This window comes from Sodiomyces alcalophilus, assembly GCF_042370955.1.
Source record: "Sodiomyces alcalophilus JCM 7366 unplaced genomic scaffold ACRALscaffold_1, whole genome shotgun sequence".
In the NCBI taxonomy this organism is placed as follows: Eukaryota; Fungi; Ascomycota; class Sordariomycetes; order Glomerellales; family Plectosphaerellaceae; genus Sodiomyces; species Sodiomyces alcalophilus.
Window position 1 is genome coordinate 3,211,571 of NW_027263532.1, and position 25,753 is coordinate 3,237,323.

General features: G+C 55.8%; 13 protein-coding genes across 13 annotated transcripts; 8 read left to right on the forward strand and 5 right to left on the reverse strand.

Annotated features, from left to right (window-relative positions):
* Positions 1–1,735: 1,735 nt before the first annotated feature.
* Positions 1,736–2,980, forward strand: ACRALDRAFT_1059789 (uncharacterized protein). Its single transcript, XM_071016105.1, has one exon. The coding sequence runs from the start codon at positions 1,830–1,832 to the stop codon at positions 2,706–2,708; it is 879 nt and encodes a 292-aa protein (XP_070879411.1). The 5' UTR covers positions 1,736–1,829; the 3' UTR covers positions 2,709–2,980.
* A 752-nt stretch (positions 2,981–3,732) lies between these two features.
* On the forward strand, positions 3,733–4,936 carry ACRALDRAFT_1067048 (uncharacterized protein; the record flags this gene model as incomplete). Its single annotated transcript, XM_071017405.1, has 4 exons — positions 3,733–3,861; positions 3,916–4,387; positions 4,473–4,534; positions 4,610–4,936. The coding sequence occupies 4 exons, from the start codon at positions 3,733–3,735 to the stop codon at positions 4,934–4,936; spliced, it is 990 nt and encodes a 329-aa protein (XP_070879412.1).
* A 173-nt stretch (positions 4,937–5,109) lies between these two features.
* On the reverse strand, positions 5,110–8,096 carry ACRALDRAFT_1059788 (uncharacterized protein). The gene is made up of 4 exons (XM_071016104.1): positions 7,886–8,096; positions 6,468–7,528; positions 6,206–6,396; positions 5,110–6,122 (listed from the first exon to the last, which is right to left on the reverse strand). The coding sequence occupies exons 2-4, from the start codon at positions 7,458–7,460 to the stop codon at positions 5,828–5,830; spliced, it is 1,479 nt and encodes a 492-aa protein (XP_070879413.1). The 5' UTR covers positions 7,461–7,528; positions 7,886–8,096; the 3' UTR covers positions 5,110–5,827.
* ACRALDRAFT_205646 (uncharacterized protein) lies at positions 5,507–5,765 on the forward strand (the record flags this gene model as incomplete). The annotated part of the gene is made up of 2 exons (XM_071021767.1): positions 5,507–5,522; positions 5,587–5,765. 2 exons carry the CDS (start codon positions 5,507–5,509, stop codon positions 5,763–5,765), a joined length of 195 nt encoding a protein of 64 aa, XP_070879414.1.
* A 146-nt stretch (positions 8,097–8,242) lies between the features above and the next one.
* On the forward strand, positions 8,243–9,719 carry ACRALDRAFT_1091029 (uncharacterized protein; the record flags this gene model as incomplete). Its single annotated transcript, XM_071019545.1, has 7 exons — positions 8,243–8,270; positions 8,338–8,467; positions 8,520–8,565; positions 8,679–8,720; positions 8,802–8,879; positions 8,968–9,056; positions 9,179–9,719. 7 exons carry the CDS (start codon positions 8,243–8,245, stop codon positions 9,372–9,374), a joined length of 609 nt encoding a protein of 202 aa, XP_070879415.1. The 3' UTR covers positions 9,375–9,719.
* Positions 9,720–9,757: 38 nt separating this feature from the next.
* Positions 9,758–11,178, reverse strand: ACRALDRAFT_1059784 (glycoside hydrolase family 18 protein). Its single transcript, XM_071016103.1, has one exon. The coding sequence runs from the start codon at positions 10,881–10,883 to the stop codon at positions 9,813–9,815; it is 1,071 nt and encodes a 356-aa protein (XP_070879416.1). The 5' UTR covers positions 10,884–11,178; the 3' UTR covers positions 9,758–9,812.
* Positions 11,179–11,796: 618 nt separating this feature from the next.
* ACRALDRAFT_205642 (uncharacterized protein) lies at positions 11,797–13,546 on the forward strand (the record flags this gene model as incomplete). Its single annotated transcript, XM_071021765.1, has 17 exons — positions 11,797–11,827; positions 11,859–11,896; positions 11,948–12,024; positions 12,070–12,154; positions 12,207–12,227; positions 12,262–12,314; positions 12,406–12,466; positions 12,498–12,598; positions 12,683–12,728; positions 12,766–12,781; positions 12,848–12,867; positions 12,899–12,914; positions 12,994–13,016; positions 13,047–13,132; positions 13,229–13,422; positions 13,456–13,473; positions 13,518–13,546. 17 exons carry the CDS (start codon positions 11,797–11,799, stop codon positions 13,544–13,546), a joined length of 915 nt encoding a protein of 304 aa, XP_070879417.1.
* Positions 12,937–16,194, reverse strand: ACRALDRAFT_1059783 (uncharacterized protein). The gene is made up of 4 exons (XM_071016102.1): positions 15,321–16,194; positions 15,015–15,174; positions 14,404–14,900; positions 12,937–14,337 (listed from the first exon to the last, which is right to left on the reverse strand). The coding sequence occupies exons 1-4, from the start codon at positions 15,481–15,483 to the stop codon at positions 13,583–13,585; spliced, it is 1,575 nt and encodes a 524-aa protein (XP_070879418.1). The 5' UTR covers positions 15,484–16,194; the 3' UTR covers positions 12,937–13,582.
* Positions 16,195–17,889: 1,695 nt separating this feature from the next.
* ACRALDRAFT_2031463 (uncharacterized protein) lies at positions 17,890–18,453 on the reverse strand. The gene is made up of 2 exons (XM_071020682.1): positions 18,189–18,453; positions 17,890–18,134 (listed from the first exon to the last, which is right to left on the reverse strand). Exons 1-2 carry the CDS (start codon positions 18,339–18,341, stop codon positions 18,126–18,128), a joined length of 162 nt encoding a protein of 53 aa, XP_070879419.1. The 5' UTR covers positions 18,342–18,453; the 3' UTR covers positions 17,890–18,125.
* ACRALDRAFT_1091026 (uncharacterized protein) lies at positions 17,890–19,371 on the forward strand (the record flags this gene model as incomplete). Its single annotated transcript, XM_071019544.1, has 9 exons — positions 17,890–18,134; positions 18,189–18,448; positions 18,483–18,668; positions 18,762–18,833; positions 18,909–18,958; positions 19,044–19,088; positions 19,128–19,158; positions 19,287–19,317; positions 19,341–19,371. The coding sequence occupies exons 2-9, from the start codon at positions 18,277–18,279 to the stop codon at positions 19,369–19,371; spliced, it is 618 nt and encodes a 205-aa protein (XP_070879420.1). The 5' UTR covers positions 17,890–18,134; positions 18,189–18,276.
* A 60-nt stretch (positions 19,372–19,431) lies between these two features.
* On the forward strand, positions 19,432–22,234 carry ACRALDRAFT_2039045 (uncharacterized protein; the record flags this gene model as incomplete). Its single annotated transcript, XM_071020926.1, has 2 exons — positions 19,432–22,056; positions 22,133–22,234. 2 exons carry the CDS (start codon positions 19,432–19,434, stop codon positions 22,232–22,234), a joined length of 2,727 nt encoding a protein of 908 aa, XP_070879421.1.
* Positions 22,235–22,621: 387 nt separating this feature from the next.
* ACRALDRAFT_2096770 (uncharacterized protein) lies at positions 22,622–23,229 on the reverse strand (the record flags this gene model as incomplete). Its single annotated transcript, XM_071022797.1, has 2 exons — positions 22,622–22,875; positions 22,983–23,229. The coding sequence occupies 2 exons, from the start codon at positions 23,227–23,229 to the stop codon at positions 22,622–22,624; spliced, it is 501 nt and encodes a 166-aa protein (XP_070879422.1).
* Positions 23,230–23,257: 28 nt separating this feature from the next.
* Positions 23,258–25,750, forward strand: ACRALDRAFT_205637 (uncharacterized protein; the record flags this gene model as incomplete). Its single annotated transcript, XM_071021764.1, has 6 exons — positions 23,258–23,273; positions 23,319–23,349; positions 23,424–23,472; positions 23,532–25,555; positions 25,637–25,671; positions 25,707–25,750. The coding sequence occupies 6 exons, from the start codon at positions 23,258–23,260 to the stop codon at positions 25,748–25,750; spliced, it is 2,199 nt and encodes a 732-aa protein (XP_070879423.1).
* Positions 25,751–25,753: the final 3 nt, after the last annotated feature.

The following is a 25,753-nucleotide window of genomic DNA, read 5'->3' on the forward strand; positions in this document are numbered from 1 at the left end:
TGGGAGGACAGGCCTTGGTTGGTTCCCAGCTCTTCGGTCAGACCCCGACCTTGTCATCGGCCGTCAGGCTAGGCATGAGCCCGACGTCCTCCCGGCCCTCGCCCAACATGATATTCCAGAACACCCTTTCTCCCAACTTGGTCGAGTCTTCGCCCCACAAGCGCATGTTCAACATAACCTCCCCCACCGAAGGCCCGATGTCGAGTCCCCGAATCCCCGGCGATGACCCAAGCCAGCTTCATCCCGGCGAGAAGACTCCTGCCCCCAGTCGCTGGACGCAAGGCCGTTCTCTGTCCGAAACCCCCCGAGAAGCGACGAGCAAGTATTTTCGTCGCCGCCCAGAACCGATGGATCATTACGAGTCTATGCGAACGTCCCAGGCTCGGAGACTGAGCAGCGATGATCTGCCCGCCCCCAAGGCCTGGGACGAAGAATTTGACGACACGGAGAGCATCATGGAAAAGAGAAGACGAGCCAATATGAAGAAAGAGTTGGCCATGAAAGAACTCGCCCGTATTAGTGCGCGTCGGCCTACATCTCGTGGTGGCCCCGCGTCTCCCTCAGCTACTCGCAGGACAAGGTCAAACAGACATCCGCGCGACACAGCTGAGAGCGTTGCCGACGACCAGCCTCAGAATGCAGCACCAGCTGCCGAAGATCAGGATGATATATCGACAGTAGCGGACTCTCAGGATCCACCGCCTCCTCCGCCCAAGTCATCCGCTCCGAACCCATCACCTCCCAATCCACCCAGTCCCGAGGGCCAAGTCGATCCGGCTCCCAGCAATGACGTGGTGGTCGATAGCACGAAGCAGACGGCCGAGACCCAAGATGAGCCCGAAACGGACGGCATGCTTGAAGAAAGCTCCAAGCCGAGGGATACGATCCCGGAGACCAGCCCAGCACCTCAGCCCAGGCCAGCTAACAGCACGATAGCCTCACGGCCGACCTCCGTAGCCCCAGATCCTCCCCCAGCCGGGACCGCTCGCTCGATCACAGACCGTTCCTCTCCGACAGGTTCAAGTTCAGAACTACCCGAACCGTCGCTGCCCCAACCACTCAGACGATCCAATCGTAGATCGATTCCGTCAACCAAGGCCATGTCCGTCATATCAAACAACGAGTCCACGCCTTCATCCGACAAAGAAAGCGCGGTGGTAAAGAACACAAGCACACATCCATCGACCCGCGAGCCAGGCTCATCACGGGTCGAGAAGGTCAAGGAAGCCGACGTGCTCCTGCTTTCCGATCCCTCTGTGGTCCTGGAGTCAAGCCCACACCCGACTTTTATGACCCCCCGCGACTTACCCTCTTCGCCACCTCTATGTGATACGCGCGCAGCTACGAAGCTCGGCCACAATCTTGGCGCGAGAGTGTCGACAAAAGACCCCTCAACGCCTCTAGCTCCCCCGTCCACGGCGCCAGCAGTGCTCCCGGGATCGGATTCGACTTTGAGCACCCTTCCCGAGACTCCCGCTCTATCGTCTACGACGACGCCCGCCACGCAGGAGGAGCCCGATGCAGAACCCAAGTCATCGCCTGTAAAAAGCGAGCGTCTACCACGAATGGAACCTATGCTCCCACGGCTCAAGACTACGTCGGCCCTCTTGAATCTAAACATAACAAGGCGTACAAGAAATACTCGACGATCGCTCCGACTGGGCTCCGCCTCGACGGACGAGCTGGCAGGGTCTCCCTCCGCCTCGGGGTTCGAGGATAGTATGGCCCGGCCGCCCAAGACGAACGGTCGCACCGGTAACCGAAGCCAGCATCCCACGACGCAAGCACGGAAGGACGCCGGACCAGACGCGAGAAGAATATTCACCGGCATGGCGTTTGCCGTCTCGTTCCAATCGAAGAGGCCGGGGGAAACCGCGGACCAGTACGACCAGCGGCTGGCGCAGAGCCAGGGGGTGGAGAAGATGATCCAGGACGCCGGCGGGCATCTCTTGCCCAACGGCTTCGACGAGCTGTTCCAGCCAACGGCGCTGAATACCGTGGCCCTGAGCCCCAGGGAGGCCGGCGAGACCCGGGCCACCCTCACGCTGACGGCCGCGGCGCAGTCCCTCGGCTTCACCGCCCTCGTCGCCGATGGCCACTCCCGCAAGGTCAAGTACATGCAGGCGCTGGCTCTCGGGCTGCCCTGCATATCCGACCGATGGGTCACGACGTGCCTGGAGAAGAAGCAGGTCGTCGACTGGATACCCTACCTGCTCTGCGCCGGCCAGTCGGCTTTCCTCCGGGACGCGATCCGGTCGCGGTACCTCGCCGCCTACCCGGCCAGCGAGGCGCGTCTCGCCGAGGTGGTCGAGCGGAGGGACAGGTTGCTCCACGGGAGCAGGATCCTCCTCGTCATGAAGAGGTCCAGGCAGGAAGACAAGAAAATGCCCTACGTGTTCCTGGCGCATGTGCTCGGCGCGGCTCTGTCGAGGGCGTACAGCATGGACGAGGCCAGGGAGATGATGCGGCAGGGCGAGCTGCTCGGGTCGCCTTTCGACTGGGTGTATGTCGACGAGAAGACGGGGACGGACGACGGCCTCTACGCGTCGACTCGTGCGCAGGATACGGGGACGGCGAAGAAGAGGAAGAGGAAGAGTGCGGGGCATGCTCTGCCTGCGCCGAAAAGGATCAGGAGGCTCAGCGATGAGCTCGTCATACAGAGTCTCATCCTCGGGAGGATGATTGACGAGGGAGAGCTCGAGGGATAGATGGGCTCGTGTAAGAAGTATTTGTATGATTGCTGGGTGTCTATGAGGATGGTCTTCACGGTGTTCGGGGCTTGGAAAGGGGTTAGCCACTTGGCCGTGGACAAAGGATATTGAGTCCTGGTGGCTTTTGGCATATAAAGGCGACAGGCTGTATTGGAATGGCACGTGTATTAGCTTTCTGGTCTGATGGCACCGGCACGCCTTGACTCTCGACTGAAGATGGACTACGACTTTGGTTTGAGTCGAGGCAGTAGACGATGATTTGATCGCGTTAGGATACGGTGGGTGTCGCGCCTCAGCCGTTGGAGCACACGAGAGTCGTTTCTCTGGGGAAACAGCCAGCTAGTACTCATGAATTCGCACTCAGTAAGCTGACGAGACGTGGAAGCTTTCTTGGATGATTCCCCTGCAGATGAAAATCCACGGAGACGTCTTCGGACCCGCCGGCCCCCACGTGCGGAGGACTGCCGCGATCATTGGACGGCTTCCGTAAGCCGGACCGGCGCCGGCTTGAGCGCCACCAATAACGCCTGCCAACGGTCCAGCACGACCGGGGTTGTTGGCTCAAATGCACGTGGTGGTCGAGGGGACTTCGATTCATCCAGGGGAAACGGTCGAAGCTTTCGAGAAGCCAGCTCCATATTGGCCTTGACGGCGTGGACTGCGGCAATGCCCTTTGGGAATACCGGTAACAGTAACATGCAGCTAACTCGGACTTGGGATCTCTTCCTTCGTGGCCTAGCTCCCCTGGCCCTGGCTAGTGACTGATTTTCCTCGCTTCGACCTGCACAATACAAGGGACATGGCCGCATGGGTGGGTATAAGACAGGAGATAACGTGGGGTGCACACGGGTCAACGTTATCGTCCTGGTCTGATGCGAGCTTTCATAAGAATTCGAGCCGGCTGTTTTGTTGCAACTACTCTGAGCTTCTCGTCTCCCTTCATCGTTCTCCAAGCTAGCTACTCCTCCAACTTACACACTTCTTCAAGTCGGCTATCGTCCCCTGCTGCCTGCCTTTCATCATGGTCAGGACTCTCCTCTGGACCCTTCTCCCCTCCCTAGTCGCCGCTGCGGCCCTCCAGACCCGCGGCGACTCCAGCTTCGACTACGACTCTCTCAGCTTGAGGACCGTTGGCAGCCGCAACACTCTTGTAAGCCAAGCATTCATTCATTCGTTGCGCCACGCCACCGTTAACAAATCTCAGGAATGGCGCGTCTGGCTCGAAAAGAACGGCCACCCCATCTCCTTCTGGCACGACGTGCCGCTGTACCCAGACGAGAACAACAAGCGCATCGTCAACTTTGTAGTCGAGATCCCGCGCTGGGAGGACGGCAAGATTGAGATCCGCCGCCAGGAACCCCTGAACCCCATCTTCCACGACGACCGCAACGGCCTCCCGCGCTTCGTCGAGAGCATCTTCCCGCTCAAGTCGTACCCTTTCCTCTACGGCTCCATCCCGCAGACGTGGGAGTCGCCCAACTTGGACCACGACTTTACCAACGCCCCGGGCGACAATGACCCCATTGACCTGTTCGACATTGGGCAGGATATCGGGTACATTGGACAGGTGAAGCAGGTGAAGATTCTGGGCGCGTTGGCTCCTAATGATGGCGGCGAGACGGATTGGAAGGTGCTGGGGATTGATGTCAATGATCCCATTGCTCCTCTTGTCGATGGTAAGAGATTGGCCCTGACGACTGGACCTTTCTCTTGTTGTCCGTCCCCATCACTGTTTCAACTTGTTGACGTTTCCAATGAAAGACTTTGAGGATCTCGAGCTGTACCGCCCTGGTCTCCTCCAGTCCTACCGTGACTGGTTCACCGTACGTTACTGTTCTCTCCTGGCAGCCCTACGCCTTTCTCCTTACAATCTCAAGCTAACACGAACGCCATGACAGTACTACAAAGTAGCCCGCGGCGACGACCGGATCCCCATCATCGGCGACACGTACCAGAACAGCAGCTACGCCGCCTCGGTCGTCGAAAAGGGCCACGAGTACTGGCTCGACCTGATCAAGGGCGCCGTGGACACCAATAAGATCAACTACAACCAGACCAGTCGCCCGGACATCCGCGAGAGCTACGTGTCCCGGTGCGAGGCCACGCTGAGGCTCGGGCTCCCCGCCGAGTCGGACGAGGGGCCGGCGGCGCCCAAGCTGGAGAGGTTCAACCAATGGTTCTACCTCGATTCCGAGTTTAAGCTCATCGAGGAGAATGTCGCGTAAGTTGAGGGCTGGACCGTGGAAAGGGGTTGGGGCTGTACCAGTTGGAGGCCAGACCTGGACACGGTCTAGATAGAAAGATGACGAGGCTTGTGAGATGGCGAGTCTAAGATCTGTTTCAAGGTCATTTCAAGCTCACGAGTTCCCGGTGGTTTCTTATTCCCAAGTTGACCTTTCACCTTTGTATGTTGATGGTATAATCACCAGGAGTCTGAAAAGGAGCCAGCGCAGGGGCAGTAAAATCTATTCAGGAAAGGTGGCTGAAATATCAGGCTGGTTTGCATCCTCTTCCATCATGTCTGCTCCTGGACCAAAGAAAACCAATCCATAAGCTGAGACGGCGACAAAGTGATGCCTGAAGGGCAACAAACCCACCCTAACCAAACACCGTCTATAACACCAGGAAGCGGGGCTTGATTCTCCAAAGTCGACTCGTGACAGTCCAAAGGGCGCCTTTGGAAATATTTTCAAGTCCATCCATATCTAGACCCTAGACACAGCCGGCCGGAGTTGGTTTAAAAACTGAAAAAGCGGCGATTGTTTGGCCAGCGCCTTACTAAGTAAGGAATCAGCATGGCCGCGGGAAATAGTGAGAGAAGATCCTCCTAGAATATACATAAGACTCTTTAGCAGAAGCGTGCCGTGTAATGTAGTTGGAGAGATTCTTCCAGGCGCCGCCATGATAGTTATCCATCCCATCTCATGCACATGCGCGCATGAAGAGGAAACGCCCGCCCAAAGAACAGACAATCCCAGCGTCATTCAAACCCGGCAAAGAGAAAACAAGAAAACTCCAAACATAACAACAGTCGTGGCAATCATTCGTGCGTAACAGGCGGCTAAGACAATAGTGGAGTGTTTTTGTGTTTGTTTGTTGACATGCACATCGGCCCTTCAAGGGGCAATATCGGTAGCAGTGCTGTTGCGGATGGACCAAAAGTCGTTGAACGACTTGCCAATACTCTTGACGGCCTTGGTCATGCCCCTCCGGAAGGACTTGTGGCGCGGGTGCTTCCCCCGGCCGATCCACAGGTTCTCGAGGGCCCGGGGCGAGGTCCAGAAGACGAGGCCGGCGATGAGGGGGTTGACGAGGCGGCGGAAGTAGGGCACGTCCGGGGCGTGGTGTTTGGTGACGTCGTATTCGAGGAAGAGGATGATGTTTCCGAGGACGTTGATGAGGCGGACGATGCTGTGTTTGTTAGATGTGGGAGACGGGGGGGGGGGGGGGGGATGGGATGGGAGACGGGAGGGAAGGAGAAAATAAAGACCTACAGATGAATGACGAGCATGATCTCGGCAGCTATCACACCGGGGTCGTTGACCTTTTGCATAACGACGTACATGGGGGGTATGCCGAGGGCGAGGATGGTAAACTCGAGACTGCCGACGATGTGGTAGGTCCTGACCTCGCGACCCCGAACCCAGATAATGCATAGGATGATACCCATGAGAAGAATCGCCAGCTGAAGAATGTTAGCTTTCTCGTTTCCCAAGGGGAAAAAAAACACCCTTCAATTCTGGGCCATTGACGTACAACGCTCGGCACAAGGACCAACGTATTCTGGCCAAACAACCGCCAAAGAAGAATATACGTCACAAACGCGACACCAGACCGGAGGCACACGAGGATGTAATGGCCGATGAGGACCATCTGGTACGTCTCGGCGCATTTCGGGTGCAACTCCCATGCGGAACGAGGCCAGTACTCCTCCTGGGCATGGTCGACGCTGCAAGGCCAGCCGCACCAGCGACAGACCCGGACCTTCCGCTCGCCGGCGTCGGTGAGGACGTACTCGCCTGGCGAGAGCTGCCCAAGGCGCACGGCGCAGTCGGCGCAATGGCCAGCCAGCGGCACGCTCGGGTCGGGGCAGTAGCCCAGCGATGCGCCATCTCGTCCTCTTCCACCCCCTCCTTCTTCATCATCTTCTTCTCCCTCGTCATCAGACGACGAGCTTCCGTCCGAGGGAGGCGGCTGGGCGCGCTGGCTGAGGGGCCAGACGAGGCGGCGGCGCGACTCGTCGTAGCGCATGCAGGTGCGGCAGACGAAGCGCAGCTCGTTGTCGGTGGCGATGGAGCCCAGGCAGATGCGCACAAAGTCGAGGTTGATGAGTTGGCGGTAGAAGCGGCTGGTGCGGCGGAGGGTCTGCAGGTCGCCGAAGCTCAGGTTGGAGCAGATGAGGAACTGCAGCTCCATGGGCAGGTAGAGGAGCGAGGCATATTGGTTGGAGCGATGGCGGTAGGGGAATGCGAGGGGGACGATGGTGGTCGCCGCTGTCGTCGTTGTCGTCGCATTGTCGAGGGTGGCTATGGCGGATTTCTCAGTCGGCGGGATAACTACTGTTTCCGTCACCGGGTTTGTTGTGTTTGTAGTCTCCGTCGGTATGTTCGGTGACTTGTGGTCGTCATGTTTTTCGTCGTGATGATGCTCTGGCGGAGGCTCGTCGGCGTTCTCTTGCTCTTGGTGTTCTTGCTCTTGGTGTTGCGACTCTTGGTGTTGCGACTCTGCCGAGTTGTTGGAGGCCTCCATCCGAAAGGTGGCGGGACCGGGACGGTTGGTGGGGCTCGGGTGAAGATGACGGCAAGGCTTAGTGACACCTGATGAGAGGAAGACCATGTGAGTGAGTGACCGAGAAAAAGTGAGTGATGGAGGATATCCTGGGTTGGGCTCTGGTCTCTAGCCGAGACGAGCACGAAGGAAAGAGAGTAAGAATCAAGTCGAAGAAAATACAAGAATAATCATGAATCAACGCGAATGACAAGAGGTGGCCCGGATGAGCCGCCCAAGAGTGGGCAAGGCCTGATGGGACCAGTAGAAAGAAGGCATCTGATGATAATGGGATGGAGATATGGGCCAAGGGAGGCGGGCAGCCAAGGGGAGTGCTCCTGGGTGGATTTTCCTTCGTATGTGTCGTACGTGTGGGTATACAGGACAAGAAGGTTCGATTCACGTACCTGGAGTTCCAGTTCTCTGTTCGCTCGTGCATGAAGCCGTGGCTTCTGGACTTCTGGACCCCCGTGTGGCTCAAGTTACCTTGTCGCGACGCTGAGTGTGGGAATACCAAGACCGAACCAAGAGTCTGGGCGTCAGGGCCAAGAAACACCAAGACTTTTTGACGATGGACGTGCAGTGGGGTGTTTCTCTGACATGACATGCGAATAAAGGAGGGGAAGAATGGGATGAGAAACTGGGAGGAGAGAAGCGTTTAAAAACAGCAAACAAAGCGTAGAAATGTGCACCTTTGCGGTCAGAGTCCCGTGACGGTCTTGAGGCATTTTCCTTTCTTCTCCTTTTTGTTTTTATTTTTGAATATGTTTTTCTGGGAACGAGATGGTGTTAGTGCAGTACGTAGGGTATATACGAATACGTTGTACGTACCTGTGTAATTGTACATTGTAGTGTGTAGTGTACATAGGTATACGCGCGTCAACGCGGAATAATACCTTCTTCGGTGCAAGCTGGAATTGGCAAGTATTGGCCAAGGGTTGGCAAAGTATTGGCACCAGTAATGCTCAGATGCAATCGCGTCATACCAAGTAACTCTACGGGAACGGGGCCAAACTGTACCCATGACAAATCAGAATGCAGGTCGGAATACAACATGCTTCGTCACCAAGGTCTTTCACATGAAGATGTACACTAATAGAAACCGGACCTACCCGTGGTAGTTGTACTTGGCATAGGTAAACGAATCGTTTCTTAGTAACAAAACTACTCATTTAGTAATACAACGTACGTTGTACGAAGTACGTTGTACCTACGTCTCTTGCAGTCACGTCAGCCGCCCATGTTTATTCCTCGCTTTTATTTATTTATTATTTTTCTTTATTTATCCCCTCCCACGGTCACATTCCCCGTCAACTCATCCAGCCAACTCCTTTGTTTCACCCGACCGAGCTAGACAAAGTCCAGGCCAAGCTTTCAGCCGTCATCTGTCAGCCGGAAGGGGTGGGTCACGGCCGTATAAGGGAAATCCCTCTTCAACCATCACTTCTCTAGTGTAAATCTTCCCCTCTACCTAACGCATGACAACGAGTGGCCGACGGGCCCACGACATATACAAAAGACAGACGGGATATTTTCTGTGGAATACGAACAAATCGACGGCGACTCGATATTAGACGTGTCTCCTAACCTTACCTATCCTCTATTAATACCCCGGTCTGGAGCGAAGGGATCTCGTTCCTGACCCCTCCTCTAAGCACTGGCCGCCCCTCTATGATAAGATGCAAGGTGCCGTGATGCAGGGCTCGCTGCATGCAGTTGCTGTCCCCCTTCCTTATGCTCGCGTCCCGGTCGAAACTGTGTAATTCCCTGTCGACTAACATGGCTGCAATCATGTCCTCGTTCACGGCGCCTTCCGTTTTTCTTCTCTTCCCTGCCTTGTTTATGTATTCCCGCGTCTATTACTGCGCGTCCATCCTTACCACTCTTATCGTCTAGACCATGAGCGCCGCCTGTAACTAGGTATTCCCTTCTCAGATACCGCGGAAATGCACACGAAATTATTCTATACCTCGCAACGCCCGTAAATAAGGACAAATGAGAGGCTAATCAACGAAGCGGCTGGGTGGACCTGGACAGACATGCCTGCAGCTCAACCGCCGCCCGACAGAATTTCTGAGATGAGGACAGTTTGTCGTTGACCGCCGGAACGCAGGTTGGGACCCAACCGCGATATGCAGCTCCCAGCGAGCCTATCATTCGCACATCCCAGAGCTCGTGCTGGAAAGGGTGGGCTGGAAAGGAAAAAGGACAAGGTGAGACAGGAAGGGAGAAAGAAAAAGGAAAAAAAAAAAGAAAAGAAAAGAAAAGCACTGCAGAATGCAATGCATCAACGGACTGGAGTGTGGTGCGGTGGAGTCCGGACCGGTATTCCATTTAGCCTCCGACCGACCTGTCTCCCTGGTTCTCCTCCCCTTCCTCCTCCTCCTCCTCCGAATAATATTGAAACGCCTTCGGCACGGCCGCTTCTTGGCCATCCATGTCGGCGTCGACTTCCACTACCGACCCCGGCGCTTGTTTCGGCCCTAGTATGTCCTCCATCCGCCGAACCTGCTCTGGCCCCGCCCGCCACCGCAACACCGTGGTCATCCACCTCGCCCACTCCCAGGGCCGGTCCTTCGCCGGCAGGGAATTGAAGTACTCCCACCCCATCACCCCGCCAAACTCGCCATACCGCGCCCGCAACCCCAGCAGGACCGGCCCCGCCGCCTCCGGCGCCACCCACCCCTTGCCGTTCTCCGGGTTGGTCAGGAACCCGACGACAACCTTGCGCACCGGCCACCCCTTGGCCACCACGCTCTCGTAGAGCTGCGGCCACATGGCGTCCCCCCACCCGTTGTAGAACTGCGCGTTGTACCACGCAATGTCGTCCCCGCGCATGAGCTCCAGCACCTCGTAGTCGAACCCGCTGAGGTTCCACCGGCTGTCCAGAAGCGCCGGGGCCACCGGCGCCATGGAAATGAGGAAATCCCGCCCGAAATCCGCCCGGATGCGGTCAATGAGCCTCACGATCCCGTCCAGGCTCATCGGCTCCTCGACGTCGAGGTCGATGCCGTCCAGCCCGTACCGGCGGATCATGTCGCGCACCGGACCCCAGTACCGCTCGAACGTGGCCTCGTCGCGGTCCAGCCGCGCATAGCTGCCCTGGGCCGCGCCGCCGAGCATGCCCATCACCTTGACGCCGCTGGCCTGGAGGACGGACACCTCGGACCAGAGCGTCGTGAACCGCGGGTGCGACGGGTGGTGGTCGTTGAGCGTAATCTTGTCCGGGTCTTCGTTGATGTGGATGGCCGCGACGATGACGTGGGTGACGCTGATGTCCGGCTGGGTGAGAACGGGGAGGATCGAGATGGGCATGCCGTCGCGCGTGTGGTGCGTCTGGTAGTAGGTGACGACCCGGGGGAGCCACGCATCTGTTACCCCGCCATGGGCGGGAACGGGCACCATGACGGAAGGCATGAGCGAGGAAGAGGGCTAGTGGGAATAGTCAGGGATGGTGTAGGACGGGACGGTAGGGACCGTAGGGACCGTAGGGTAGGTACAAGAGGAGGGGAAGGAGTGAGCACCAAACCTGGATGTCTCTTAGTCGGCTTTCGAATAGGGAACAGGCTCAAGTCCCACCCAGACCGCTACCCTGCGAATTCTAGCGGCGGTGGCTGGTTCTAACTTTCTACTAATAGGCGGTGGGTGTATCCGTACGTTTAGGTACGTTGTACTCACTTACTTAGACTTTCTGCAAAGTAAAAATGCACCTTTCGACCCACCTGTACAGGTACAGGTACTGCAGGCAGGGCTGATGCAAGGCCCACCATACGCTGTACCTAGGTGGTACTGTGACGGAACGGATAATAATGGCCATTACGCTTCCTCTGATTTCTGCTTTCCATTGTCGTTACAACTCGATTACCCCGCGTTTTCACATGAAGGGATACGTAAGACGGACACGGAAACATTCGCTTCGCGGAGGCAGTAGTGCTACTACCCCGCCTCTAGTCCATGCGCTCAGACTCCCAGGGCGGTTGGTGATTCTGTCCCTCTTTTCCAGATGTCACGCGTACAAAATCGGCGTGTTGGATCAGGCACAGCGCCAATGAAGTCGCTGCAAGAAACCACCATCCTATAGAGCCACATACAAACCTTTTTTTGGCCGCCTCTGAGAATGTGTAGACCCAACCCAATATGAGTATACGACGACAGCCCGGATCTCTCCATGTCAGTGGTCACCGGGAGCTTGAAATCAGATACAATACGATATCCCTTAAGGCTAACCGTTACACTTTTTCGAGATTTGTCTACCTTGTGTTGCAATCAGAGAAACATAAATAAATACCATCATCTTCCAAGAACTCCTATCACAATTATGTGGCTTCCATGGTGCAAATACAAGCCTGGTGGCCTAGCTGACAATGGCCTTGATGGTAGTTGTAAGACGCCAGGAATCAGAAGCCGTAAAGCCTTGCGTTCACATGGCATTACTTTAAGTCTAAGTACGAGACAAACATTCTTCTCAGATACTCAATAGCATAAAAAAGAAAATCAAGAAATCCAATGTACGTTTGAATCGCCCTCTTTGGTACTTCGGCGGCCGGTGACGCTCCCTAGGCCGGTCTTCGGACCTTCAGTACCGATCAAGAACCCACTCCCCGGCCCGGTCGCGGGGGCCGGGTATCCCTGCTGCCGCTGAAAATGAGATCACGCCGCTCCTACAGATATGTCCGGTTCTTACCTAACCTATCTGCGCAGATATCACACTCGAACATTAATTTATAGCTTTCCAGCCCGGAAACCGATGTACACCGCGTTAATAACAATCTTCTTCCACTAGCAACCCCAGGAAACTTACAAGGGGGCCAAGATTCAAGACATTAACACGGCATAGTCACGGGTAGCCCCGAAGGCACCTCTAGGACGCGAAGTAGATGAGGTCAGAATGGCCGACTGATGGCCTCCATTGGCCCGTAGACCGTAGTCCAGAGAAGTTGAAGTTTGTCATCGGAGAGCCAGAGGAATATTGGACCCCTTTTGCCATGGTCACTGTCTTGTGAGAGTCAGGTCACATAGCATCTCCGGATCGAGTGTGTCCATCCTGAGATCTCTTTGGAAATAGCCATCACATCAACCAAGAATGTTCCATTCTCCAATGCTGCCCTTGTTCCTGTCTCGTGTCTTGATTCTGTATGGAGTAGACGGGCTCTAAGCATGCGTATAGTACAGCGCCTAAGGCTGGAATTTTCCAAATCGAACAGCACGGGGCCAGTTTCAGTGAATCGACGACCATCGCGTAACGGGCTGGTGTCGCGGTTAGCCACGAATGCAATCATCTCGACAGATGCATCCCCGTCTAAGTAAAGCCTAGCTAGCTTATAACGTTGAATCTACCGCGGGAGATTTTTCATGACCCGCGACAAAAGACCTGTTGGGCGATAGCTTGGTCAATATTAGGAGGGCTGTTGGTGATTCAGCGGAGAAACATGGCGGGTTTCCCAAAAAATAAATAAAAATAAAAGGTAGTCTTATATGGCTAGTGAAGAGCTTCTCGTGTTTACCTCGAATCAAGAAGCCCTTCGCGTTATTCTCAATGTGTATTATATAGCGGAAATGAAGGCGTAGTCTCTTCTAAACGTCTTCAAACTCAACTTGGAATCTCCCCGTCCATATGCTACAGCTTGCGGTATTAACATGCCGACTCCGAGACCGTAACATCAATAGGAGAGATGGAAAAGGTTAAAAATATTGAAAAGATAACTATGAATAAACGGCCGGGAAAACCCCCCATCTTTAGTCAGTGACAGGACTGTCTGTCTCTGGCTAGCGGTATCCGTACGAGATCCCGTGGACCATGGCCGACTGGACCACACTTCGATGCGGATACTACCTAAGTACCAGGGCACATACACTGGCCTCCCCGCCGCCCACGTTTTGGTATGTCCCGAAACAAAACTCGAGGATGGCCAGAATTTAGCCCAGGTGAAAATGATGGGGCGAGGTACGAAAGAAATGAAAAATAAATGATCATCAGCCATGGCCAACAAATGCAGTGGTGTAGCTAGCAGTACTTGATACTTGTCTCACTGCCTGCAGTGGGCGGCTTGACGGGGGGCAGGCTCTGATCATAGACAAGAGATAGCAATCCTAACTCCCGTGAACTAGCCGCGGTAGCGGTGGCGATGAAGGTGCCCATGCAGGTGGCGCCTAGCCATGCTATCGGCACTGGGAGACGCCGACGCCGTCACTGTGACTGTTGTCGTCTCATCATAGTACTCGGTCACGTAGACGACCTCCTCTTCCCAGTACACAATGGACACCCTGTCTCCCTCCGTGACCACCTGAGTTGAATAGAACGACTTGGTGGGTTCTGCGGGCAGCTCAGGCGGGGACGTCGCCTCCGGGAATTCCGGCTCGGGGAGGGCTTCCGACGATTGAGGATCCGCAGCTGCGTTAAAGCCTGGCTCAATCTCGGGAAGAGTCTCGGATGTAGGAATCGGTTCGGGATCAGGGATATGGCTGGATTCCTCAAGATCGGGGATGGGGATAGATTCCTCCTCCTCGCTATACTGCGGGGTCGACTCGGGAAGAATATATGCCGTCTCCGAGGTGATGGGATTGGGCTCAAGAGTCGGTAGGGGGTCCTCTTCTACAGGCACGTCGCCTCCGTATTCCTTGGTTCCGTCTTCGTAGATGATGGGCATGTTGCCGGGGAGGGAGCGCAGAGGACCCACCACATCTTCGGAGGCTAGAATGCTGGGTAGTTCCATGGTGCACTTTTGAGCCTCCTCCTCAGACACAATGTCGAAAATGGGACAGTCCAGGATATTTCCCGACTTGTGGGTGCAAGTATCGATGGCTTCTTGCAAGAATTCTGGGTCCCATCCCATCATAAAGTCGCCGTGATAACCCCAGCCTGCGTGCATGGCCAAGTTAGAAAACTAGACGTGGGTAGACGCGGAACAGCTGGGTGAGAACTAACCGAGGCTATCGCCGTTGGCCATTACGAATCTGCCCTTTCGACCGTGGAAAGCCTTCACATTCCAGACAGTCTCGAAGAGCATGGTGGGCATGTGGACGGGAAAGCCCTCGGGGCACTTTCCGTCGCGGAGCATATCAGGATACGCCATGTGGGAGCGGTGGTCTTCCGCGCCGAGGTCCTTTCCATTCCAGCACGAGGGGAAGGTGATCTCGGTCCGGATGCCGTTAGGGCAGTTCTGATCAATGAAGTTTTTGTCGGGGATTGTGTGGCGGTACAAGGTGGGCTCGGGATTCCCGTCGTAGTTGAGGCAGTTGAAACCCATGGCACGCTCCCGCAGAGACTCTTGTGTTGTGAGGCCCTTGCTGTACCATTGGTCGGCAGGTGGATCGGGCTGGGTAAGGTCCCAAGTGCTCCAGCTTCGCTGATTGGAGTCTCCGGCAATCATTCGAAAGCCGGCTGGGTAGGCCGTCAGGTTATCCAAGTGGAACTGGTAATATCTGAAGCAAGAGATTCAGCAAGGTCGTGTGCGCGACTGGGGAGGTGGGTGAAAGAATCCAACGGCGCCTGCTGAACGGCCAAACGCAAACGAGACAGTAAGGAGGATGACTTACGCGAGCATACCACCAACTTGACCGACCAGCTCAAACTGGCCAGTCTCGCCATCTTGGAAGTACATCGAAGGATGCCAATACGCCGACTTGTCCTGAGTTACACGGCACGATGTACAATCCCCATTTCGAAGGTCATCGTAAGTTGCGTGCATAGAGATGCCTATTGATATTGGTTAGCAGCCGCCAGCGTTACAAGGAGTGCGAGTCTAACACCACACGATACTCTCGCAAGGAGCCCGGAGGGAAAGAGTAACAGCAAGAAAAGATACAACGTTGCGGTTTAGCAGAATCGACGTGAGCACTTACCAGACGAGCCGTGAATGGAGTGCAGATGCTGAGATGGCTCTCCATACGAAACAATGGGATCAATTCTGGCGAGACCGACTCGGCCCTGACATTCCATGCGGAAGAATGCCTCGGCCTTCAGGGCCAGGGGTGCCACCAGCAGACCGAATCGTAAAAGATTCATTGTGGCAGACGGAAGATTTGGGAAGTGGTTATGCAGGTGGAATATATGCCGTGCAATGGAACCAGACTCGCAGATGAGACAAGAGCCAGTGTTCTGGTTTACTTCAGGGTCCTGCCCGTAGAGTATGTGGCGACAGCGTACCCGAGGAGTTGGTTTTTCGTCCGTTCAAAAAAAGAGACCTCTGCTTAGCCCACGACAAAGACTTGATGGCCGGGCGAATAAGGTAGTTCCCCTGGTTCGTATATTGGTCGTCGAGGAGTTGATAATGCTTAGATAGATCCCAGCATATGAAACCCAGGTAGAGGTGAGAAACGAAAATCGAGAATGGTTAAAAACGAAAAACCAGCAGAAGGCGCGTGAGGCGAAGGGTGGTCAGGCCGAGACGAAAGGCGAATCTGTTGTCGTCGTCGGGGTGAAAGGGACTGCTTCTGAATTTGGGCGAAACGAATCGAATGCGATCAACACGAATAACGGAAAACGGACGGAGTATCGAGGGGACGAGGGAGCGGCTCAGACCAGACCCCAAAGGAGTGAAGGGGCGAGGACTGTATTTACAGAAAACGCGTGTGAAGGAGTGTTGAGAATAGCGTCAGGGACGACGAGTCGAAGGGGGGCGGCGCACAAGGGAGAATAGTCGAAGAATGAGGGGTCAATCAGAAACGAGGGTGAGGAAGAACACGAAGATTCCAACAGAACAAAGTCAAGCGGCTGGCAGGTGGAAAGGGGCGACGGAGGCCATAAGAGGAAGGGAGGAAGGAGTGCCGTAGGTGGTATCAGGAGGGGCAGGAGGAGCAGGGGTGGTCTTGCTGCTTCTCACAAACCATTGTTGGACTGAGTGATACCAGGATGTGGGTAGGTACTTTCCAGTGTAGGTACCTGCCTTTAGACATGATCAACACGTACAACGTATAGGACTCCGGGAATCTTGGTGGGAAAGAGAAGGGACAGGACGTCACACGCCAAGACTCTTGGTCGCAGGCACGGCCACCATGAAGCATGGGATCAGGGGAAGAGAAAGCAGGTACAAAGGAAAATCAGGACTCAGGGTCCATCACGACAGGGATGTCGTGCCGCCACACCCGGGAAGATAGCGACGAGCGTCGAAATTTTTTTCTTAAGAATGTGACGACAATAGTTCCGAGGGATAGAGTTGGAGCATGGTCTGGTTGACTTTCACTTTTCTCTGCGTCCCTATAAGGTAAATCATAAGCGGAAGAAACGACACTTTGTCGCATTCTATCAGTGCTATGCTCTCTGTCTGCTTTATGTCCAAGGCAAGGTTGAAATGGTAGATCCCTTGCGTGGTTCAAACCTCCGGGGGGAGAAGGGAACGGGGGCTACTGGGTCGCAACTTCCCTTGTGGGGGTTAAATGGTTAAATACGTTTGTCATGTTGTTGGACTCTGTCGGTACTTATGACTTCCAGTTCGTTTTTCCTTGGATTTTCTCTTTTTTGGTTTCGAGTTCTTTGTCAATAATTATCTCCATGACTTTGTGGTCACCATGGAATTGCATTGTTCAATCCACTGGTGTACGTGTATGCTGTACACATTCATACGGATACTGGCAAGAGAAAACCGCTTGAGCACTCTACTACGTTGTACCCCCGAGGAACGATTTCCTTGAGCTTCATCAACTCGTAATTGTATTGCGGAGTAGTGTTTTATTACCTGCGGCGCGAGGACAGGGAAATGGAGCGCAAAGAACGGATATTGGCTAATTGTCAAGTAGCGCACTTCCGGGGAAATGACAAGGGGCAGGTTAGAGCGCCAAATCTGGGGCAAGACCCTTAACCGTCCATCATTGTTCCAACCTATTGGTCAGCTGCACTGTTCCCTGTCAACAGGATCAACGCCGGAGCATGTAAGGGGGGCTTGGCAACCCTTCCCAAGCCGTTGGGCGTGACCTCCAGTGGCTGTATTCTACAATGTACAGACACGAGCCTGTAACTGGGAATCATGAAGAAATGAATAGGAATGAGCGGCGAGATGTCTCTGGGCTGAATCTTCGTTGTAGAATGGATTGATGTCACCATCATGTCTCGGCTCATAGGTCATTGAATACCAAGTTCCAACGGATGGTTGACTTCCCAAAACGCCGGGCCAAGACTGTCATGTCTGGGACGGGCCTGTCGCCATTTAATCTCATTCTGTCCGCCACATGATCAATTCACGTCGATCGCGTTTTTAATACTCATTGATTGAGTTTTACACGCCTGCGCCTTGGCACGGGCATCCCACCAACGCCAAATATCATTGTTAAACCGACGAGGTCCATGAGCAGAAGGACAGCCGTGGAAGCCTCAGTCCGACCTAGACAAAATACATACTTTATGGGTTCTTTGCTACATTTTCGATAGTATTATTCCCCTGAACCCCATGTTCATCCATACCCGGCCGAGGGCGGTGTGAAACGGGGTGTTTCACTTCGGTTTCTCCAAACGACGTCACCGTCGTCCATTGAGTCCCAAGGGAATATTGCAGTAACTCAAACCCTCACGTGGGACGCACCGCGATATTCTTTGCAGTCTTCCTGATCTCCCGTATTTCGTATTTCGTTGGCGTCTGCTGCGATAGAAATCATTGCGGAAATCATCAATCGTGTAAAGATGTATGCGGTCGGCCCGTCTCGTCTCGTCCCGTGTCAAACTGCGTACGCCATTTGGGTATCCATCCAGTTCGAATGGACTCCGACTGAATCTCACAGGAAAAGCAGACTCATGCCGGCTGCCGAACTGCACCGACGATGACCAAGTGCATATGAAAGAACTGCATTTTCCTGTGGTACCAACTCGATGTCACTTACCACCAACGACCTTATAAACTCACCGCCGAAGCCCATCTCGGCCACTTTGTCCATGGGTTCTTTATGTCGGCTTTACAAGCAAATACACGAGAACATTATGGGCGTTCAGGGCAACGACAAGGGAAGTCGAGAAGTTGCCATGATGCAACAAACACGCGTCTGTCGCACGAGGAGCGTTCGTGTTAGTCTTTGGAGTCGCAGCAGTGAAGCGAGAGGGATTGGCAAGCTCGAGGGACCGAGATGACCGTGTCCGAACACAGAGAGAGCCAAAAATTGAGATTTGCCGTGTTTCCCAACGGCAAACAAACCACAGCAGACGGGATCTTATGCAACACGCCCAGGCCATTTGTACGTCCCAGAACCACCCGACTTGGCGTCCTCGTCCTTATCATTGGCAATCGATTACCTTGTCCCGTTTTAGTTCTTTCCGGAGCTACACGGAAGGGGAATAGCACCGTTGTTTAATTGGGCAAGCAATTCGGGTCGAGGAGGCCTGTCGCGAACGAGACAACGATTTTGGCAGGCAAAAGTGTCTTGTCTTGTCCAGTTCGTAATTAATAGCATCCTTCGCATTTCTATTCATATATACCTACCTATCCCTTTCTCAATATCGCAGGTGAGATATGCCAAACGCCCTGGGCATCAAGAATGTTTACTTGGAATTCGCCAAAGTGACAAACTAAAGAAATGAAGAGCCTAACTATCGTGTTATTCGAGACTGAATATTTACGGAGCTGAGTTGAATACTTCGTCGAGGGCCGGAGACGGGGAACGGCGCCGTCGGAATTCAGCCAGCGCACAGTATTCGTAATTCGCTCCGTGAATGACTCCACGATCCAGTGTTGTATCACCTGTGGCTGGGGAACGTCAAGTGTGGCACAGCTATATGACTTACCGGTATGAGCACCTAGAAACCATTACGTAAGTCTACACCAGTAGGTACGTTGTACCTTGGGTGGGTAACTCACGTCTCTACTCCGTGCCTGACGTTGTGGACAGAACGAAGTGACCAACTAACCCTCCGAAAGCGGTGAAGTGCAACGACTCTGCGAGCGAACTTGGCAATTTGACGACTGACGACTGACGACTGACGACTTGACGAATCTGATGATATTCTGCTAACGCCCCTGCAACGTCTCTAATAATGGACGACCTCTCGGGGCTGGACTGGTCGTCTACGACCAGCAAACCAACCAACAAGGCACCTTCGATCCCTTCTGGAGCCAACTACTTCGGATCGATGCAACACACGCCTTCGCCTCTCTCATCTGCACGTAATACGCCGGTACCTTCTCAGCACTCTCAGCCCAAGCCCGCGGCGCCCTCGGCCACGACCGGGAAGGCACTTGCCACAGACAGCTTCAGTAACCTATTGAGCTTTGGTTCGGCCAAGTCTAATGAGAAGTTGAGCTTGCGCGAGCAACAAGAGCGCCTCGAGGTTGAGAAGAGGAGGAAGGAGGAGGAGAAGAAGAAACAACTGGAGAGCCAATTTGGTGATGGGCAGTTCTGGGACACTCTCGGGTCACGGTCTGCGGCGCGGACTGCCTCCCCAGCGATATCATCCCAAGGGCCGCTTGTGAGTGGGCAGAGCATGAATGGAACAAAAGCAGACGACGACGACGACGACGACCTATTTGCGGCCTTCAATGCTGAGACGAAAGTCGATAATTCCAGCCACTATCCACCGCCTCCCGAGAAGAAGCCTCCTCCGTCTGTCGAACCCGTGCTGGATCTCAGTGATCCGAGCGCATGGAGTCAGAGCAAACCTGCACAGAGTATGAACACAGGGTTCGGTGACGATGACGACGATCCGTTTGGCCTGAATCAGTTGAAGGACAAAGGGCCGGCGCCCAGAGCAGCTCCGCAACCGCTCGACGACGACGATGACTTTCTAGGTGATCTGGCGCGGCCTGTGGAAGATGTACGTCGGAAACAACCTCCACCGCAACCTCGCCAGCCAGAGCCCGGAAAACCCATAGAAGACTCGAGCTCAGACTCCGAGGACGAACCAGCCGCGCGGGGTGCCAGAGGCCCGATGGACGAGTTTGACAGAGCCGTGGCGCAGCTGACGGACTATGGATTCTCGACCGAGGATGCCAGACGCGGACTGACGGAGAGCGGCGCGGGCTTAAATGTCCAGGCCGCTGCCAACTGGCTTCTCGACGACGCGCACCGAAGAGCCAAGGCTAAAGCAGAGGGGCGGGATCCATCGGCTGGGCCGAGACGGGGTCGAGAGAGTAGTCGGCACGAGAGTCCTCGGAGGACCGATAACAGGTCACCTGCTATGGGCGATGACTTTCAGAAGACTGCGGCGGCCGTGGGAAGCAGTTTCTTAAAGACGGCGAACTCTCTGTGGAAGACGGGCAAGAAACAGGTTGCGCAGGCATATGCAGAGTTCAGCCACGAAGGTGATCCCAGCCAGCCCAAGTGGATGCGCGCGGCCGCACAGGGCGAGATGCGTGCATCAGCACCAAGGCACGAGGCGAGTGTTACGGATGAGGCGCTGATGCTGGAAGCTGGAATGCGGCCCGAGAGGAAGCCGTCTCCGAGGTCTCATCTTTCGCGACCCGAGCCGCCGAGGACAGCGTCGCGGGGACCTTCGCCGGCCACTCAGAGTCCTGCGTCATCTAGCCGCAGTACGCCCGTTCCAAGATGGCAGCAGTCCGCCCCTATCATTCCGGATTCGAAGGCTCGCGCCAGCCGGCTTGCCATGGAAGACGATAGTGCCTCGTCGTACGTCAGCCCCCATAGGAGACGGAAAGCAACACCACAGCCGCAGCCACCACCGCGTCCTCAAGCAGGCGACGAAGAGGATCTACTCTTTGGAGCGGAGGCTTCAAAGCCGTCACCTTCTCTACCGCAACGGCCTGCTCGACAAGCCCAGCCGGCCGAGCGTCCCACGGCATCCGCGACGCCGCGACCCACGCCTCCGCCCGCTCGTCAGATACCGGACATCTCCCCGTCAGCCATCCAACAATCGGCGAAGCATCGCCTCGACGGCACCCAGCATTTCAAGCGAGGCGACTACGCAGCTGCCCATTCGTCGTACTCGGCATCCCTCGCTGCCGTTCCTGATACGCACCCCCTAGCCATCGTCATCCTCACCAACCGTGCTCTCACGTCCCTGAAGAACGGCGAACCTAAGAAGGCCGTCGACGATGCCGACGCTGCGCTCAAGGTCATCGGACCCTCGGGAGGCCAAGGAGAGCACGTGACGGTCACGAACGAATCGGGTGCCGAAGAGCGCCGCGACATGCCTGACCTATATGGTAAGGCACTCAGTCGGAAAGCCGAAGCGCTCGAGCAGATGGAGCGCTGGGCCGATGCCGCCGCCGTCTGGCAGCTCTGCGTCGAGGCAGGTGTCGGGGGTTCTACGGCCATCGCGGGCCGTCAGAGATGCCAGGCGGCGCTGGCGCCCAAGCCGAAGCCGAAGCCGCAGTCCCGTCCCGCCGCAGCGCCGACGCGGCCGCGCCCGACCGCACCAGCCGTGATGCAGAAGAGCTCGGAGGCCGTGGAACGGTTACGGAAGCAGAACCAGGCTGCTGAAGCCGAAGACGAGGAGAAGTTTGAGCTGTCGGAGAAAGTGGACGCGCGGATTTCGGCCTGGCGGGACGGGAAGCGGGATAATCTCCGGGCGCTGCTGGCGAGCCTACACACGGTGCTGTGGGAGGGGAGCGGGTGGCGGCAGGTCGGGCTCCATGAGCTCGTCATGCCGAACAAGGTCAAGATTGTGTACATGAAGGCGATCGCCAAGTGCCATCCTGACAAGGTACGTTTTGGAACACCATGTTTTCATTCCGTGAAAGATCGTGATCGCTGGGACATACTGACATGATGAATTCAAGGTCCCGCAAGACGCCAGCACGGAGACCAGGCTTATTGCCGGGACGGTATTCGCAACGTTGAATGAGAGCTGGGACAAGTTCAAGGCGGACAATTCTCTCTAGACGTAGAGCTTTAGATAGGGGACGGTGACGGGATAGACAAGTCGGGTGTTGAGAATAGAAGAGAAGCGTCTTCACAGCAGAAAGAGAGCGAGGTGACAAGATTTCAATTCCCCAAACGCCACGCTATCTATGCTATGATTCCGCCAACTCGCCCTGCAGACGGTCACTGGGAGATATCATCCCTCCCGGCTCCTCAACGTATGCATGTTTCGGCCGTCTGTTCAAGTCGCTTGTAAATCCAGGCACTACCCTTTCGGTCCGCTGCCCAGCATTCGATTTGAACACCTCGGGTATGAGGCAGCGGGATGTCGAGCACAAGCCGATGTAGGTTGGGAGTTGTGAGCAGATATCGATATGAGCAGATATTGACAAGACAAACGAAGCCATTCAGAGGCCCAGCATCTGCCGGACGTTATCGCGGACCTTCTTTTCGTAGTCGGCCCTCCGCTCGCGCCACATCTTGGCGGCCTCGACGTTGGCGGGACTCTCGTCGTTGGGCTCGGCAAGCATGCTCATGACGGAGATGAGGATCTTCTCGACGGACTGGATGGGGCTCCATCGCTCCGAGGCGTGTTCGTAGTGGTTCGGGTCGTCGCCGGGGGGATGGAGGATGGAGATGCAAACTAGGCCGGATGTGTAGACTTTTGGTGGCAGCACTGTTAGCGATGTTTCCTTTCCTTTCCGTTCCTTTCTTATTTTCCTCTTCTTCCTGGCAGCGTCTGACGAGGATAGGGTGGAGGGAGCGCACCGTTGGGATGCCACACGTCGGCGAGGAACTTCATGGTGGGCGGAGCAAGGGGGTAGTCCTTGGGGAACTTGAGCTCGGCAGGGAACACGCCCCCTTCAAAGGGCGTGCCTTCGGGACCTTGGATAAGGCATTCCCAGTGCAGGAGGTCGTCTTCGGAGATGGGACCCGCGGTGATGCCTTCTGGAGGGTTGTTGGTGAGGGCGCGGTATTCTTGGAGGAGGCGCCGGTGGGCGGTGGATTGAGCCATGGCGGGGTTGACAAGGGGTACAAGGGAGATGCCGACGCAGAGAGGTGATACTAAATTTCGACAGATTATTGGAACTGTTGGCTGTTGAGATTTGGCCGGAATTTGTAGAGACGCAACTTGGTGATGGTCGGTCCTGAATCGGAGAAGGACGTAGAGGGGGGCGGAAGGATACAGTGGCTGGTGGTGTACTGGAGTACTGTACGGACTTGTGACGAGGAGATACCAACGCGCACGGTACCCTCGGTGTGGGGGAACTGAAAGGTGGGTTGATTATATAAGCAGCTGTACTTTATCGTTCCAAGCTCCCCACCCAATGCGAGAAGCTCTCGCCTTCACTCGGTATTGGGATTTTTGACCTCAGCTTCCAAGGTCCCGGACCACACCCTCCCACCATGTCGCCGCGAATACCCTTGCAGCCGCTCAACCTCTCATTGCGACCGTCAACGCGGCTTCGATTGACCCTACCACGATTACCGACCTGCCTCTTCTGTTCTCTGGCCTCGAGGCACCACACTTCCCGAATCCCTTCCCGGTCTCGAACATCACTATATCCTCGCCGTTTCCAGTCGACCACCGCCACCGCCACCACCACCCCCACGACGCCATCATCAGAAACGAATCCGCGGGAAGAACTGATAGACACGCTGCTTGAACTACAGAAATGTGCCCCGAGCTACGTCAACCTTTCTAGACTGCAATTGGCTCTTCAGGGCTTGCGGCAGCCATCAGGCGAAGAATCGATCCGGATTGCCGTCTTGGGACTTTCCAATGGTACCGAGCCGGGTACAACGGCCAAGGAAGTGCTACGGCTTCTTCTAGCGGACCCATTGGCATCGGAACAGGAATGGGAAAAGCAGCTGACTGCTCATGACCCGCGACAGCCCCTCGTCGTGAGGATACGACGGGACCCACAACACGGCAGCGAGCAAGCCGGCGGGCTCACTATCTCCAAGACCAACCTGCTCCACGAGGTGGACGTGTCGAGCCCAGGACTCAATGGCCTGAATCTTGAGCTCTTACTGACCGAGGTCAGCCCCTTCACCAACGCGGCACCAGGCCAGAGTGCGATTGCCGACATGGAGGAGGCGCTTCTGGTCCCGACAGTCGATATACCTTCCAACACCGGGCGTTTTACTCCCGTCACGACCCCGGTCCACAAGGCCCTGCTGGTGACTGAGGGTATCATGGGCGCAGCATCCGTTGCACCTCTGCCCATCCTCGAAAACCGCGGCGCAGTTCTAGCAGCTGTCGATCTGCCCGGCTATGCGACCCACCGCGGTTCCGGCGACGCCACCTTCCAACCCATCGACGTGGATGCTGCGAGAAAGAGCGTCCAACTTGTTCGTGAAAACCTAGGCAATGCCATGGACTACGAGAAGCTCTGGTACCAAAGCAACCTCCCGGCTCTCAGGTCGTGGCTCAAAACCGGCGTCCAGGTAGAAAACGCAACAGGAGAGACCAAGGCCACCAAACCTGCGCTGCTCGAACTTGTGGCCTCGTTGCTGGAAAACACCTCGGCCGTGATGCAAAAGGAAGAAGACGCTCGGTTGGGAGGAATCCTCGCCTCCGAGGTCGCCGCACCGGGGCGTGCGACGCTGTCGCCCGCTCTCGCCGCGTGGTCTCAGTCGGCCCATGAGGAGCTGCAGCAACAGCTGGACCTGGCCTTCTCGGGACGCAGGTGGCGCAAGCTGGGGTGGTGGAAGCTGTTTTGGCGTGTCGACGACGTGGCCATGCTCACCAGCGAGATCCTCAGCCAGCGCTTCCTGCCTGGCGCCGAGAGAGAACTCGTCTACCTCGCCGGCAGGATACATGGGCCGAGCGTGGCTGGGCCCTACAGCGATATGGTCTACGCACAGCCGATTCCCGAGTCGGAATCGGCTGCTTCCCCGGAAACCCAGCCCAAGTGGCCCACGCACATTTCCTTCACGCGTCGCTACCTACACGCCGAGACGGTCCCGGCTCTCCAGGCGCTGGCGCAGAAGCTCATCCTCGAGGCGTCCAGCACGTCGTTCCTAACTTCGTCGCTGGGTGGGCTGCTCTACCTTTCCTCGTCCGTGTCATCGCTCTACGAGGCCGGCGCGGTGGCGGCCCTGGGTATCGTGTGGAGTCTTCGTCGCATGCAGAAGAAATGGGAGGCGGCGCGGTCGTTCTGGGAGGGCGAGGTGCGCGAGGAGGGTCGCAAGGCGGTGCGCGGCGCCGAGGCAAGCGTGGCGGAGGCTCTCGATAAGGCCACTCGGGCGATGGGAGAGGCTGATGAGAGTCAGGGGGAGAGACGGGCGGCGAAGGAACTCGTCGACCGGGCTGCGGATGCGCTGTCGCGGATGAAGTAGGGAGGGAGATAAGTATTGTCTGTCTATCCCTTGTACCACTAGACTTGTATTACAGAACTTGTACACACAGGCAAAAGCGTCATTAGGTATTTCTCGGCTGGACAACAGGTTCGTGTGCCAATTTATGGAATTATGGTGCCGTCGAAGATCAATGTCAGCCACTCTGGCCATCTTGGATTGTCGTCAAGTAGGGC